At 41.7% G+C, this 17,805-nt stretch overlaps 1 protein-coding gene across 1 annotated transcript in view; it reads right to left on the bottom strand.

Moving 5' to 3' along the window:
* Window positions 1-17,805, bottom strand: part of gpnmb (glycoprotein (transmembrane) nmb) — a gene marked incomplete at its 3' end in the record, with an annotated part of 89,480 nt that overhangs the window by 20,041 nt on the left and 51,634 nt on the right. The window contains exons 7-9 of the mRNA XM_072282985.1: window positions 11,723-11,836; window positions 10,568-10,670; window positions 3,248-3,450 (exon numbers count right to left, since the gene is read on the bottom strand). Of these exons, the coding sequence (XP_072139086.1) occupies window positions 3,248-3,450; window positions 10,568-10,670; window positions 11,723-11,836 (420 nt within the window). The remainder of the gene's footprint in view (window positions 1-3,247; window positions 3,451-10,567; window positions 10,671-11,722; window positions 11,837-17,805) is intronic.

Genomic DNA, 17,805 nt, shown 5'->3' with positions numbered 1-17,805 from the left:
ATCAACTGATACTTGATCATGCTGAGATTAATCAAGCCTTTTTTGATTTTTATTCCTCCTTATATCAATCAGAGTCCTTACAAGACTCTAAATATATGAATGACTTTTTAGATAACCTAGATTTCCCTAAGATTTCACAGGATATATCCTCTATGCTAGATACTCCCATTACCACTGATGAGATTAAGAATATTATCTTTTCTATGAACCTGGGGAAAGCTCCTGGCCCTGATGGGTTTACCGCGGAATTTTATAAATTTTTTGCACCTTCAGTAGTCCCTTGGTTTTTTAGGGTTCTGGAGGCTTCATTAAAACTTGGTAAGCTTCCCGAATCCTTCTATAGAGCGTCAATTTCTCTAATATTAAAGAAGGATAAAGATCCTGCTCAATGTGCATCTTATAGACCAATATCTTTATTAAATGTTGATTCTAAAATTTTTTCTAAATTATTAGCAAACGGATTAAAAAAAGCATTTCCTTATATTTTTTCGGAAGACCAAATGGGTTTTATTAAAGGTCGTTACACTTTCTATAACATTCGCACACTCTTAAATATTGTTTATACTCCTTCACAAAATGTTCCTGAATGTGTTATTTCTTTAGATGCTGAAAAAGCCTTTGACAGAGTAGAATGGCCTTACTTATTTAAGGTGCTCAAAATGTTTAATTTTAGCTCGAAATTTATATCCTGTATTAAATTGTTATATCATTCTCCTATGGCCTCAGTTCGTACTAACTCCTTAAGTTCACCCTTTTTCCCTCTTTCTCGAGGTAATAGACAAGGTTGTCCTCTTAGTCCTTTATTATTTGACATTGCATTAGAACCTCTTGCAATTGCTATTCGAGAATCTCCAAATATTATTGGGATAACTCGGGGCTTAAAGTCCCATAAAATATCACTCTATGCTGATGACTTACTTTTATATATTTCTAATCCTCAAAAATCCATCCCTGCTGTTTTAGATTTATTAGCACAATTTAGTCTCTTTTCCAGTTACAAGTTAAATCTCAGTAAGAGTGAACTTTTCCCAAGATAAGCAACTTCCCTTGTATCATAACCTTCCGTTTAAATTGATTAATAATTATATTTCATATCTTGGGATTAAAATTACTTGTAAACACAAAGATCTATTTAAGACTAATTTTTTACCCTTAATTGATCATATTACTCAACTTTCATTTAAATGGTCTCCATTATATTTAACTTTGATCGGTCGTATTAATGCAGTTAAGATGTTTATTCTGCCAAAATTTTTATATATATTTCAGGCATTACCGATTTTTGTTCCAAAATCTTTTTTTGATAAAGTTGACTCTAAAATCTCTTCATTTATTTGGCAAAACAGTGGCTCTGACATCCATTATCATGAAGTACTTAAAGAGGCCGATCATGGTACACATTAACTCCAGCCTTCTGGACCGTCTCAATGCATAGGAATTCGCCTACCACCTAAACAGATCCGCAGTGGATACCATCTCCCAGGTCCTACACTCATCTCTGGAGCTTCTGGATAGTAGTCATGTCAGAGTATTATTTATTGACTGCAGTTCTGCTTCCAATGCTAATTCCAATTCTGCAAACTCATCTCCAATCTCCTAAACACCTTCCTCTGCAACTGGATCCCTGACTTCCTGATCAACAGACCACAGTCAGTAAGGATGGGCAGTAACACCTCCACCATCATTATTCTAAACAGTGGTTCTCCACAAGCTGTACCCTCAGCCCCCTACCCTACTCCCTGCACACTCATGAGGCCAGATTCTGCTCCTACTCCATCTACAAGTTTGTAGATGATACGGCATAGCGGGCCGTATCTCAAATAACAATGAGTCAGAGTATAGGAAGGAGATAGTTTAATGACATGGTGTCATGACAACAACCTTTCACTCCATGTCAACAAAATATTGCCATGATCATTGGCTTCAGGACAGGGGTCAGTCTACATCAACAGTGCTCTGGTCAAAAGGACTGAGAATTTCAGTTCCTAGGAGTGAACATCACCAACAGCCTGTCCCAGTCCAGACATGTTGATACCACAGACAAGAAAGTTCACCAATGTCTCTCTTTCCTAAGGAGACTAAAGAAATTCAGCATGTTCACTTTGACCGTCACCATTTTTTACTGATGCATCATAGAAAGCATTTTAAAAGGATGTGTAACGCTCAGTATGGCAACTACTTCACCTGGGCCAAGGAGCCCGTACTGCACCATGTCTTTGTTCTATGTACTCTGCCCATGACCCCTCGAAGGACTCAGTCTACACTTCTCAGTGCCTCAGGAAAGCAGCCAACATCATTCAAGACCTCACCTGCTCCTGGCATACTCTGTTCTTCCCCCTCCCGTTGCACAGGAGATACAAAAGCTTGAAAGTACAGTACATACCACCAGGTTCAATGACAGCTTCTGTCCTGTCTATCAAACGTTTCCATCGTAAAATAGATGGACACTTGAGCTTGACCTCGTAATCTATCTCATTGTGACTTTGTCTACCTGCACTGCACTTTCTCTGTAACTGTAACACTTTATTCTGCATTCTGTTATTGCTTTAGCTTGTTCTGCTTCAGTGCACTGTGTAATGATTTGATCTGTATGTAGAGTATGCAAGACAAGCTTTTCACTCTATCCTGGGACATGTGATGACAATAGTAAAGCAAACCACTGTTTGTTTCTCTAATGATGGAAAGGACAGGGGTTGCATCTCCAGCATTTGCCCATCTCCAGCATTTGCCTGAGAAGTGCTGACAAAAGAGCAGTGCAAATGAAAGAACGCTGGAGGTGAAGGAGAAGGGATGATGGTGGAATCCTGTAGAGGGTGGTGGAAACTATGGAAGAAGATGCATTGAATGGGGGGTGAGAACCGGGGAAGCCCTATCTTTGCTCTACATGGGCAGGGAGAGTTGAGAGCAGACAAGTGAACAGATGGGATTAAAAGCATCATTTCTTTAATGTAAGATTAATGTCAGCTGGATGAAGTGGAATGTGGTGGAAAGGGTCTGGCTGTGGCTCTGTTCTTGGAAGGAATGAAATGCCCTCAGTCCATCCTGGTGTGAAACGGAGCTGAAGAGGGACTGAATAACCATGGTCACTCAGTGCAGATACAAGTTTTTACCATTTTACAGCTAAGAAAGAGAAACATCACCCCTGTGTCTCTCCCCATGGATACTAGCTGATGCGCTGAGTACATATGACATTCTCTGCTTTGTTTTGGGTTTCCAGCATCGGGATTGTTTTGATGGTTGTACTTACCTCCAATTGATACAAGAGTACTAGCAACTGCTAAACTGGTGTTATCCTTCAACGTGATATTCACACAGTAGACACCAGGTGCATTGAAGCTTCGGCGAAGGGTCAGTTTACAAGTGTCAGTAGTCTCCACAGGATCACAGATTACACTCTGTGGCACCATGCAGGAGCGATCCGCAATCATGCTACACACGTCAGTAGGTATACTGCAAGGCACAAAATATTCACAAACAGCATCCTTTCATTGAAAGGTGGAGGCACAAATGCAAGTTTAAATGAAAGTAAAAGAAATCCAGGGAAATAAATCTGCTTCATTGGTTATGTGTTTAAGCCTGTGTTTTCCTTTTTGCTCATTATTTCCTATTCAAATTCAGCAAACAATTCCAACCAATTTCAATATTCTCAATTAATTCCATCAAAATATCTCTTGAGATACCCTGGAAACCCCATACGTATTCATTTGGAGCCCCCAGCCCAAATATACATGACACTTATTATCCCATTACTGTTCCTGGGAGTCATGTCGTCGGGGCAAACCATGTTTGTGTAATACTTTGATGAAGATTCTTTTACCTGAAATGTAATGTCTGTTTCTCTCCCCACTCACAGTGCTTGACTAACAAAGTGTTTCTGACATTTTTTGTTTTTACTTCACTTTGTTGTAATCCTCCTTATTTTTATTTCTATAAATTTGATTTACAAGAGATTGATGAACGTAGCAAGGGGCTGCGTCTTTCTTCCCCCACCCCCTCCATCTCTAATTGTCCTGAAAAAGCAGTTGTGAACTTCTTCCAGAACAAGTACAGCAGCACTTGTGATTTTAGTCATGCCCTATGACTGAGCAAAGAAATTCTAGCATCACTGAATCATTGAGCTTTTACTTCATGCTGTGGTCAGACTTGAAGCGTATGACCTGGAAGGGAGCATACAAATAATGATGTTTTCATTGTGATTGTTACTTCTGACCCTCCATGTGGTAGAAGTTACTGGACTGGGAATTGCTGACATATTATAACTGTGGTGTAAAGATGTTAGAGGAGTCACATATTGAGTTCAGAGCTAGTAAGTGTATTTCTTAATCCTGGGCAGTGTCTTGCTTCTGAAAAACTGATACAGCCACATTCATAAGGTGTGTGTGTGTGTGTGTGTGTGTGTGTGTGTGTGTGTGTGTGTGTGTGTGTGTGTGTGTGTGTGTGTGTGAGAGAGAGAGAGAGAGAGAGAGAGAGAGAGAGAAGGAGAGGGGGAGAGGGGGAGAGGGGGGGGAGAGAGAGAGAGGGAAAGAGAGAAAGAGAGAGAAAGAGAGAAAGAGAGAAAGAGAGAAAGAAAGAAAGAAAGAAGGAAAGAAGTTTTACTCATTTGGGGCCTGGTATCTGATTGGGACTCCAGATGAAGAGTCTCAACCCAAAACATCAATTGTGTGTTGCATGTGATTGGTAGATGTTGTTCCAAATTCATGAAACAGAATTTCTAAATCAGGGGTCAGGACTGGTCCCAAAATAATAACGTCTGTGTTGTTTTGTTTTAATATTCCTAATGCAGCCAGATTAATGTACGTGCTGTTTTTAATATCTTTATAAAGCCTAATGCAGCCAGATTTTTCTTCGGAATGAAGAACACTCATATTAGTTGGTCATAAAATGGTGGTGCTTCCTGTGTTATTGGCATCTATCAACCAGCTAATGTCTGTCTGAACCTGCAGTTGTCATCAGGACTGATAATAGATCCTTTTAATGGGTAAGTGGCATCTACCTGTAGCCTGTTCTGGAGCATCCCACCTTTCAGAGATTAAATGAAAATTCTGTAAAGAAAAAGCACTGCAGACTGTGAAATTAAAAAGAAAGCGACAGCACACACTTCTATGTTTCCCAACTGAAATTCCCTAGTCCACTCTTGAAAATTTCCCAGCCCTCTTATCCGAGTCCTGCTAATAGTCAAAGCAATGACATTATTTGGAAACTAAGTTCACCAAAAGGCAGTTTTTAGAGTCACAGTTCACAGAGAAATCATTTTTGGACTGAGATGTGGAGAAATTGTCACATATAGTTGTTACCCTTTGGGATTCTCTGTCCAGAAGTCCTGGTTACACATTGTTGACATTAGTAAGTACCTGAGCACATAACTAATTAGGGGAACTGGAGGTAAATTGGAAACATAGAAAACCCACAGCACGTTACAGCCCCTTCAACCCACAAAGCTGTGCCAAACATGTACATACTTTAGAAATTACCTACGGTTACCCATAGCCCTCTATTTTTCTGAGCTCCATGTACCTATCCAGGAGTCTCTTAAAAGACCCTATCATATCCGCCTCCACCACCATCGCTGGCAACCCATTCCACACACTCACCATGCTCTGCGTAAAAAACTTACCCCGACATCTCCTCTGTACCTACTTCCAAGCACCTTAAAACTGTGCTCTCTAGTGTTAGCCATTTCAGCCCAAGGAAAAAAGCCTCTGACTATCCACATGATCAATGATTCTCATCATCTTATACACTTCTATCAGGTCACCTCTCATACTCTGTCGCTCCAAGGAAAAAAGGCCGAGTTCACTTAATCTATTTGGGTCAATAACTCTACTGGGTGTTTTTTATAGACCAGCCAATAGTAACAGGGACATTGAGGAGCAGATAGGGAGACAGATTCTGGAAAGGTGTTATAATAACAGGGTTGTCGAGTTGGGAGATTTTAATTTCCCAAATAGTGATTAGCATCTCCCGAGAGCAAGAGGTTTAGATTAGGTGGAGTTTGTTAAGTGTGTTCAGGAAGGTTTCCAGATGTAATATGTAGATAAGCCTACAAGAGGAGAGGCTATTCTTGATTTGGTATCGGGAAATGAATCTGCTCAGGTGTCAGATCTCTCAGTGGGAGAGCATTTTGGAGATAGTGATCCCAATTCTATCTCCTTTACCATGGCATTGGAGAGGGATAGGAACAGACAAGTTTGGAAAGCATTTAATTGGAGTAAGGGGAAATACGAAGCTATCAGGCAGGAACTTGGAAGCATAAATTTGGCAACAGATGTTCTCAGGGAAATGTACGGCAGAAATCTGGCAAATGTTCAGGGGATATTTGCGTGGAGTATTTGCATAGGTACGTTCCAATAAGACAGGAAAAGGATGGTAGGGTACAGGAACGATGGTGTATAAAGGCTGTTGAAAATCTAGTCAAGAAGAAAATAAAACCTTACAAAAGGTTCAAGAAACTAGGTAATGATAGAGATCCAGATAAGGTTAGCAGGAAGGAGCTTAAGAGTGATATTAGGAGAGCCAGAAGGGGCCATGAGAAGGCCTTAGCGAGCAGAATTAAGGAAAAAACCCAAGGCATTCTACAAGTATATGAAGAGCAAGAATGTAAGACGTGAGAGAATAGGACTGATCATGTGTGACAGTGGGAAAGTGTGTATGGAACCGGAGGAGATAGCTGAGGTACTTATTGAACACTTTGCTTCAGTATTCACTGCAGAAAAAGGATCTTGGCGATCGTAGTGATGACTTACAGCAGATTGAAAAGCTTGAGCATATAGGCATTAAGAAAGAGGATATGCTGGAGCTTTTGGAAAGCATCGTTGGATAACTCTCCAGGACCGAACGAGATGTACCTCAGGATACTGTGGGAGGTGAGGGAGGAGATTGCTAAGTCTATGGCAATGATCATTGCATCATCAATAGGGATGGGGGAGGTTGCAGAGAATTGGAGGGTTGTAGATGTTGTTCCTTTATTCAAGAAAGGGAGTAGAGATAGCTCAGGAAATTATATACCAGTGAGTCTTATTTCAGTGGTTGGTAAGTTGATGGAAAAGATCCTGAGAGGAAGATTTATGAACATTAAGAGATGCATAATATGATTAGGAATAGTCAGCATGGCTTTGTCAAAGGCCGGTCGTGTCTTACGAGCCTGATTGAATTTTTTGAGGATGTGATTTATCACATTGATGAAGGTAGGGCAGTAGATGTAGTGTATATAGATTTTAGCAAGGCATTTGATAAGGTACCCCATGCAAAGCTTATTGAGAAAGTAAGGAGACATAGGATCCAAGGGAACATTGCTTTGTGGATACAGAATTGTCTTGCTCACAGAAGGCAAAGAGTGATTGTAGACAGGTCATATTCTCCATGGAGGTTGGTGATCGGTGGTGTGCCTCAGGGATCTGTTCTGGGACCCTTTTTCTTCATGATTTTTATAAATGACCTGGATGAGGAAGTGGAGGGATGGTTTAGTAAGTTTGCTGATGACACAAAGGTTGGGGGTGTTGTGAAATGTGTGGAGAGCTGTCAGAGGTTACAGCAGGACATGAATAGGATGCAAAACTGGGCTGAGAAGTGGCAGATGGAGTTCAACCCAGATAAGTGTGAGGTGGTTCATTTTGGTAGGTCAAATATGATGGCAGAATATAGTATTAATGGTAAGACTCTTGGCAGTGTGGAGGATCAGAGGGATCTTGGGGTCCAAGTCCATAGGACACTCAGAGCTGCTGTGCAGGTTGACTCTGTGGTTAAGAAGGCATACGGTACATTGGCCCTTATCAACCATGGGATTGAGTTTAGGAGCTGAGAGGTAATGCTGCAGCTATATAGGACCCTGGTCAGACTCCACTTGGAGTACTGTGTTCAGTTCTGGTCACCTCAGTACAGGAAGATGTAGAAACTATAGAGAGGGTGCAGAGGAGATTTACAAGGATGTTGCCTGGATTGGGGAGCATGTCTTATGAGAATATGTTGAGTGAATTTAGCCTTTTCTTCTTGGAGTGATGGAGGATGAGAGGTGATCTGATAGAGGTGTATAAGATGATGAGAGGCATTGATCATGTGGATAGTCAGAGGCTTTTTCCCAGGGCTGAAATGGCTAACACAAGAGGGCACAGTTTTAAGGTGCTTGGAAGTAGGTACAGAGGAGATGTCAGGAGTAAGTTTTTTACGTAGAGAGTGGTGAGTGTGTGGAATGGGCTGCCAGTGATGCTGGTTGAGGTGGATACGATAGGGTCTTTTAAGAGACTCCTGGATACATGGAGCTTAGAAAAATAGAGGGCTATGGGTAGACTTAGGTAATTTCTAAGGTAAGTACATGTTTGGCACAGCATTGTGGGTCGAAGGGCCTGTATTGTGCCATAGTTTTTCTATGTTTCTATTCTCCTGAGGCATGATCCCCAATCCAGGCAACATCCCTGTAAATCTCCTCTGCACCCTTACTATAGTTTCCACATCCTTCCTGTAGTGAGGTGACCAGAACTGAGCACAGTACACCAAGTGGGTCTGACCTAGGTCCCACTGTAACCTCTGACAGCCCTCCACACTATCCACAACAGCCCAACCTTTGTGTCATGAGCAAATTTACTAACCCATCCCTCCACTTTCTCATCCAGGTCATTTATAAAAATCACAAAGAAAAGGGGTTCCAGAACAGATCCCTGAGGCACACCACTGGTCACCGAACTCCCTGCAGAATATGACCTGTCTACAACCACTCTTTGCCTCCTGTGGGCAAGCCAGTTCTGGAACCACAATGCAATGTCTCCTTGGATCCCATGCCTCCTTACTTTCTCAATAAGCCTTGCATAAGGTACCTTATCAAATGCCTTGCTGAAATCCATGTACACTACATCTACTGCTCTACCTTCATCAATGTGTTTAGTCACATCCTCAAAATATTCAGTCAGGTTCATAAGGCACGATCTGCCTTTGACAAAGCCATGCTGGCTATTCCTAATCATATTATGCCTCTCCAAATGTTCATAAATCCTGCTTCTCAGGATCTTTTCTATCAACTCACCAACCATTGAAGTAAGACTTACTGGTTTATAACTTCCTGGGCTATCTCTACTCCCTTTCTTGAATAAGGGAACAACATCTGCAACCCTCCAATTCTCTGCAACCTCTCCTGTCTCCACTGATGATGCAAAGATCATTGCCAGAGGCTCAGCAATCTCCTCCCTCGCCTCCCACAGTAGCCTGGGGTACACCTCGTCTGGACTCAGTGACTTATCCAACTTGATGCTTTCCAAAAGCTCCAGCATATTCTCTGTCTATATGCTCAAGCTTTTCAGTCCGCTGTAAGTCATCCCTACAATCACCAAGATCCTTTTCCGTAGTGAATACTGAAGCAAAGTATTCATTAAGTCCCTCAGCTATCTCCTCCAGTTCCACACACACTTTTTTTTTAGATGATGAAGATACGTAGTCCTCTTTTATTGTCATTTAGTAATGCATGCATTAAGAAATGATACAATATTTCCTCCAGTGTGATATCACAAAACACAGGACAGACCAAGACTAAAAAAACTGACAAAACCACATAACTATAACATATAGTTACAACAGTTACAACTTTTCCACTAATTGGTCCTATTCTCTGATGCCTTATTCTCTTGCTCTTCACATACATTTCTTTTCTTCTTGACTGGATTAACAACAGCCTTTGTACATCATGGTTCCTGTACCTTACCATCCTTTCCCTGTCTCACTGGAACGGACCTATGCAGAACGCCACGCAAATATCCCCTGAACATTTGTCACTTTTCTACCGTACGTTTCCCTAAGATCATCTGTTCCCAATTTATGCTTCCAAGTTCCTGCCTGATAGCTTCATATTTCCCCTTACTCCAATTAAATGCTTTTCTAACTTGTCTGTTCCTATCCCTCTCCAATGCTATGGTAAAGGAGATAGAATTGTGACCACTACCTCCAAAATGCTCTCCCACTGAGAGACCTGACACTTGACCAGGTTCATTTCCCAATACCAGATCAAGTACAGCCTCTCCTCTTGTAGGCTTATCTACATATTGTATCAGGAAACCATCCTGAACACACCTAACAAACTCCAACTCATCTGAACCCCTTGCTCTAGGAAAATTCTAATCAAAATGGGGAAATTAAAATTTCCCACCATGAAAACCCTGTTATTATTGCATCTTTCCAGAATCTGTCTCCCTATTTGTTCCTAGATGTCCCTGTTACTACTGGGTGGTCTATAAAAAACACCCAGTTGAGTTATTGACCCTAACTTCCTAACTTCCACCCACAGAGACTCAGTAGACAATCCCTCCATGACTTCCTCCTTTTCTGCAGCCCTGACACTATCTCTGATCAGCAGTGCCATGCCCCCACCTCTTTTGCCTCCCTCCTTGTCCTTTCTGAAACATCTAAAACCTGGCTCTCTAAGTAACCATTCCTGCCCCTGAGCCATCCAAGTCTCTGTAATGGTCACAACATCGTAGCTCCAAGTTTAATGGATATGGCTAGTTGGTCATCAGCTAATTGAATGACAGAGAAGACTGGGGGGTTGCTGAGTTCCCCTGTGTTATTTATGGCAAAGCAAGGTCCATACCTGCCCTTACAAGTGACAACAAAGTCCACCGTGGATTTGTGATGAAAACCAGTGGAGATGTGAACGTTGGTCATTCCAGCAATCCTGACTGCAAAAAGACCATCTGACAGGGAACAAATGCACATTTCACACTTGTGCTACTTGTAGTACTGTAATTCAAAGATATCTATACTTTCAAGCTAATACACCTTGTGCATTAAATTATTACTTCAGATTACTTATATATGCTTAAATCTGAAATTTTTTTGTCAGCTTCTAAGTGCAATATCTCAGTCAGTAGTGCAGGTTTAAACTCCTATTCATACATTAGAATAATTATTATTACTCATCCTCTTTTTCCTCACATATCCATCAATGCAGGGTTGCTGGCTGCCCAGTGATATTGGTCATACACATTGTTCTGTCCTAGCTGGGTCTGATCTTTGGATGTATAGCTTGATAATTTGCCAGTGGCTTCATCCAGCTGAATCTCCATCCTGGAGCTACCGTAATCTAACCTAATCTAATCCAGCATTGTTACAAGGCCACAAGTTATAGGAGCAGAATTAGGTAATTTAGCCATTGAGTGTGATCATGGCTGACCAATTTTCCTCTCAGCTCCAATCTTCTGCCCTGACTAAACAAGAATCTATCAACCTCTGCCTTAAATATACCCTATAACTTGGCCTCCCCAGCTGTTTGTGGTAACAAATTCCACAGATGGCAAAAGAAATTCCTCCTCATCTCTTTTCTAAATGGACATCAAGCTATTCTGAGGCTGTGTCCTCTTGTCTTTGACTTCCCCACCATAAGAGATATCCTCTCCGCACCCACTCTATTGAGACTTTCAACATTCGATAGGTTTCAATTAGATTTCCCCCCCTCCCATTCTTCTGAATTCCAATGAGTACAGGTCCAGAAGAATCAAACACTCCTCAGATGATAAGCCTTTCAATCCAGGAATCATTCTTGTGAACCCTTTTTGAACCCTCTCCAATGTCAGCACATCTTTTCTTAGATGGTGGCCCAAACAGCTCACAATACTTCAAGTGAGATCTCACCAGTGCTTTCTAAAGCCTCAGCATTACATCCTTGTTCACCCACAACAGCATGTATTAAGAAACTCAACCAATTTCTCATATAGTCTATGAATATTATTTTGGACATGGTATTTACCCACAACGGTGATGTTGGTTTCAAAGTAGCCGTATCTGTAGAGGTTACAGCTGACAGAAGAAGCCTCTCGCCTCAGCAGCAGTAGTGGTAATAGACCGTCGGTTGTTGTGGAACCTGCCAAGGAAATAATGATCAGAAACATAACATTTGAAGGTAAGTTTATTTTTAAAATCATTTGTTAATCTTGGCTGTTTGAAGATTATGAGTGATATTTTAATTCCCTCTGTATGTAGAAAATTGGAAAACTGATAGGTTTGAACTATAAGCAACACACACAAAATACTGGAGGAACTCAGCAGGCTAAGCAGCATCTATGGGTATACTTGACACTTTGGGCAGAGAATCTGCAGATTTTCTTTTGTTAAGTTTAAATTGTACATGGTTTACTTTCTTTTAAAGGTTAGCTTTATTTGTTTGTTTGCTTATTTAGAGATTCAGCATGGAACATGCCGTTCCGGCCAACAAGCCACACCACTCAGCAACCCACCAATTTAACACTGGCCTAATCACAGGACAATTTGCAATTACCAATTACCCTACTGGCCTATATATATTTGAACTGTGGGAAGAAACCAGAGCACCTGGAGGAAGCCCACGCATTCACGGAGTGGATATATAAACTCCTTACAGACGATGTCAGAATGGAACTCAAACTCCGACGTCCTAAGCTGTACTTGCGTCATGCAAACTGCCATTCTGCTGTGGTGCCTCATCTATTTATCAGTCCATCACCTGTTTGAGTTCTGCTGTATCAAGATCTTCTGTTCCTGAGTTAATATCCCAACCAAATCATAGCTAACACAGAAGTACCCTGTGACATAAAATAGAATGAGGTGGCAGATAAATGCGTGGCTGAAGAATTGGAGCAGGGGGCTGCGATTCAGATTTCTGGATACTTGGGACCTCTTCTGGGGCAGGTGTAATTTGTACAAAAGGGACGGGTTGCATTTCAATCCGAGGGGGACCAATATTCTTGCGGGCAGGTTTACTAAAGCTGTTGGGAAAGGTTTAAACTAATATGGCAGGGGGATGGGAACTGGTATGATAGAGCTGAGGATGAGCCAGCAGGTTTACAAGTAGATTATGGGTGTAACATGAATGTAAGGAAGGACAAGCCAATATTGGGTACAAATAAGACAGGGCAAAGAGTTAAATTGTACCACAGAGCCAAAATTCAAAAGGGTGAAGAATGCAAAATGTGCACAGCATTTGGAATAAGGAGGACGAACTTGTGGCGCAATTAGAGATTGGTCTGTATGATGTTGTGGGCATCACTGAGTCATGGCTGAAAGAAGGCCATAGTTGGGAGCTAAACATCAAAGGATATACTTTGAATCAAAAGGACAGGCAGGAAGGCATAGGCGGTTGTGTGGCTCTGTGGTAAGAGATGAATTATATCTTTAGAAAGAGGTGACATAGGGTCAGAGAATGTTGAATCTTTGTGGGTGGAGTTAAGAAACTGCAAGGATTAAAAAAAAAACATTATGGGAATCATACATAGGCCACAAAATACTAGCCAACATGTGGGGTTGAGTTTGCAAAGGGAGCTAGAAAAGACATGTAATGTGTAATGTTACAATTGTAATGGGGGGGCTTCAATATGCATGGGGATTGAGAAAGTCAGGTTGGTGTTAGATCACAATTTGTTGAATGCCTAAGAGTTATCTTTTCAGAGCAGCTTGCTTGAGCATACTTGGGGAAAGGCTACCCTAGACTGGATGTTGTGTCATAACCCAGGTATTTTTAGGAAGTTTAATGTAAAGCTTCCTAAAGCTTGTGTAGAAGAATGAGGGGAGATTTGATAGAAGTTTATAAAATTATGAGGGGTATAGACAGAGTAAATGTAAATAGGCTCTTTCCACTTAGATTAGGAGAGATAAATACGAGAGGAAATGGCTTTAGGGTGAAAGGGGAGAGGTTTAGGGGGAACATTAGGGGGATCTTCTTCACTCAGAGAGTGGTGGGAGTGTGAAATGAGCTGCCATCTAACGTGGTAAATGTGGGCTCACTCTTAAGTTTTAAGAATAAATTGGATAGATACATGGATGAGAGAGGTCTGGAGGGTTATGGACTGGATGCAGGTCAATGGGACTAGTGGAATAATGTTTTGGCACAGACTAGAAGGGCTGAATGGCCTGTTTTCTGTGCTGTAGTGTTCTTTGGTTCTATGGTTCTAAAGGAATCAGTAGGAGGCAGTGATTATAATACTGCAATTGATTGAACTATGATTGAATTCATACTGCAATTTGAGATGAAGAAGCATAACTCACAAGTATCAGTATCGCAATGGAATAAAGGGAATTACAGAGGCATTACAGAGGAGCTTGCCAGGTGGATTGGAGGAGGATACTGGCGGGGATAATGGCAGAGCTGAGATGGATGAAGTTTCTGGGAATAGTTCACAAGGTGCAGGATAGATATGTCCCGCAGAAGATATTCTCAGATAGCAGGGGTAGGCAACCGTGGCTGACAAGGGAAGTTAATGACTGCATGAGAGCCAAGGAAAGGGCTTTCCTTGGTAGCAAAAGTGACTGGGAAGCTGGATGATTGGGAAACTTTCAAAATCCAACAAAAGGCAGCTAAAAAAGCTATAGGAAGGGAAAAGATTAAATTTGAGGGCAAGCTAGCCGATATTATAAAGCAGGATACCAAAAGATTTTTTTTAAGTTATATGAAGAGTAAAAGGGAGGTGGGAGTTGATATTGGATGACTGGAAAATGATGTTGGTGAGGTAGTAATGGGGGACAAAGAAATAACAGATGAACTTAATGGGTACTTTGCATCAGTCTTCACTGTGGAAGACACTAGCAGTGTGCCAGAGGTCCATGAGTGTCAGGGAGCAGGAGTCAGTGCCATTGCTATGACAAAAGGAAAAAGTGTTAGGCAAACTGAAAGGTCTTAATGTAGATAAGTCACATGGACCAGATGGACTGCTTCACAGAGTCCTGTGAGTGGTTGCTGAAGGGATAACAGATGCATTGATCATGATCTCTCAAGAATCATGATTCTGGCATGGTCCCAGAGGATGAGAAAATTGCAAATGCCACTCAACTCTTTAAGAAGGGATGAAGGCAAAAGAAAGGAAATTATAGGCCAGTTCGCTTAACCTCAGTGGTTAGGAAAGTGTTGGAGTCCATTATCAAGGATGGGGTTTCGGGGTACTTGGAGACTAATGATAAAATAAGACAAAGTCAGTGTAGTTTCTGTCAAGGGAAATCTTGCCTGACAAATTGTCTGTAAAGGCTAACATGAAAGGCACAGTTTAGGGTGCTGGGGAGTAGGTACAGAGGAGATGTCAGGGGTAAGTTTTTTACGCAAGGAGTGGTGAGTGTATAGAATGGGCTGAGGCGAGAGTGGTGGAGGCGGATACAATAGGGTCTTTTAAGAGACTCCTGGATAGATACATGGAACTTAGAAAATAGAGAGCTATGGGTAACCCTAGGTAATTTCCAAGTAAGTACATGTTCAGCACAGCATTGTGGGCTGAAGGGCCTGTGTTGTGCTGTAGGTTTTCTATGTTTCTATATCTGTTAGAGCTCTTTGAGTAAGTAACAAGCAGGGTGGACAAAGAAGAGGCAGTGGATGTCATTTACTTGGATTTTCAGAAGGCATTTGATAAGGTGCCACACATGAGGCTGCTTAACAAGGTAAAATCCTATGGTGTTACAAGAAAGACACTGGCATGTATAGAGGAATGACTCACAGGCAGGAGGCAGTGAGTGGGCAGCGAGCAGGGCTTAAACAAATTGGAAGAATGGGCAAAAAAGTGGCAGATGGAAAACAGTGTTGGGAAATGTATCCTCATACATTTTCATAAAAGGAACAATAAATGCGGACTATTATCTAAATGAGAAGAAGGTTCAAACATCGGAGGTGCAGAGAGACTTAGTAGTCCTCATGCAAGACTCCCAGAAGGTTAATTTACAGGTTGAGTGTGATAAAGAAGACAAATGCAATGTTGGCATTTATTTTAAGGGAAATAGAATATAAAATCAAGGAGATAATGCTGAGCCTTTATAAAACACTAGTCAGGCATTGTCAACAGTTTTGGGTCCCATATCTCAGAAAGGATGTGTTGTCATTGAGAGTCCTGAGGAGGTTCACGAGGATGATTCTGGGAATGAAGGGGTTAACATATGAGAAACATTTGGCAGCTTTGGGCCTGTACTCACTGGAATTTAGCAGAATGTTGGAGGAGGGGGGAGTTTCTCATTGAAATCTACTGAATGTTCAAAGGGCTAGATAGGGTGGATGTGAAGAGGATGTATCCTGTGGTGGGGTATCCAGAACTAGAGTACGTAGCCTCAAAATTGAGGGGCGACCTTTTAGAACAGAGGTAAGGAGGAGTTTTTTTTAGCCAGAGTGTGGTGTATCTGTGGAATGCTCTGCCACAGACTGCGGTGGAGGCCAAGTCCATGTGTATATTTAAGGAGGAAGTTGATTGTTTCTCGATTGGTCAGGCATCAAAGGACATGGTGAGAAGGCAGGTGTATGGGATTGAATGGGATCCGGGGTCCTCCATGATGGAATGGTGGGGGCAGACTCGATGGGTTGAATGGCCTAATTCTGCTCCAATGTCTTATGGTCTTAAGGTTTGACCATATTTACTGGATGTCAATGGTGCTTCAACAGCCTTCAATTTGGAGGAGATATTGTGCAACTTTTTCAATACTGCTCACCATCTTGTATATCTATTTTCATACTCACGTCTTTTTAAAAATTCCTTTACACCCTTTAAATGGAAATTTCATTAATTTAGCCAGAGTTTTTCATTATTTGATTCATTCATTTTGTATTCATTCTACCCAGAATCGGTCTGCAGTTCAAGCATAACACAACTGTTTCTTTAATAATCCTCAATACTCCTCCTAAGTCTACTCTTCAATAGTGTGAACAAAGTGAATCTCTACACTCCATAATTCTAAAGGAAGGTGCAATCTAATCACTGAGAACCCCCAGTTAAGATGCAGCCTTATCCTCAACCCAGTAACTAAGGACAAAATTCTAAATGCCATTCTTCAACCCATTTTTCCAGCTAGTCCAGATCCCTCTGCAAGCTCTGATATTGAATTGAATTGAATTGACTTTATTACTTACATCCTTCATATACATGAGGAGTAAAAATCTTTACATTACGTCTCCATCTAAATGCACAATGTGCAATTTATAGTAATTTATAATAAATAGTATGTACAACAGGACAGTCTATATAATATAGAAATACAATTGAATCAGCGTGAATTAATCAGTCTGATGACCTGGTGGAAGCTGTCCTGGAGCCTGTTGGTCCTGGCTTTTATGCTGCGGTACTGTTTCCCAGATGGTAGCAGCTGGAACAGTTTGTGGTTGGGTTGACTCAGGTCCCAATAATCCTATGGACCCTTTTTACTCACCTGTCTTTGTAAATATCCTGAATTATATGAAGTTCACAATTACAGATGCACTGGGCTGTCCGCACCACTCTCTACAGAGTCCTGCGATTGAGGGAAGTACAGTTCCCATACCAGGCAGTGATGCAGCCAGTCAGGATGCTCTCAGTTGTGCCCCTGTAGAAAGTTCTTAGGATTTGGGGGCCCACACCAAACTTCCTCAACTGTCTGATGTGAAAGAAGCGCTGTTGTGCCTTTTTCACCACACAGCTGGTGTGTACAGACCACATGAGATCCTCAGTGATGTTTATGCCGAGGAACTTAAAGCTGTTCACCCTCTCATCCCCAGATCCATTGGTGTCAATAGGGGATAGCCTGTCTCCATTCCTCCTGTAGTACACAACCAGCTCCTTTGTGACATTTAGGAAGAGGTTGTTTTCTTGACACCACTGTGTCAGCGTGATGACTTCTTCCCTGTAGGCTGCCTCATTGTTATTTGAGATAAGGCCAATCGATGTAGTATCGTCAGCAAATTTAATTAGCAGATTGAAGCTGTGGGTGGCGGTACAGTCATGGGTATACAGAGAGTAAAGGAGGGGGCTTAGGACACAGCCCTGAGGGGCTCCTGTGTTGAGGGTCAGAGGAGCAGAGGTGAGGGAGCCCACTCTTATCACCTGTCAGTGATCTGACAGGAAGTCCAGGATCCAGCAACAT

Source organism: Mobula birostris, chromosome 19, assembly GCF_030028105.1.
Source record: "Mobula birostris isolate sMobBir1 chromosome 19, sMobBir1.hap1, whole genome shotgun sequence".
NCBI lineage: Eukaryota > Metazoa > Chordata > Chondrichthyes > Myliobatiformes > Myliobatidae > Mobula > Mobula birostris.
This window is presented reverse-complemented; position numbering and strand designations above follow the sequence as displayed.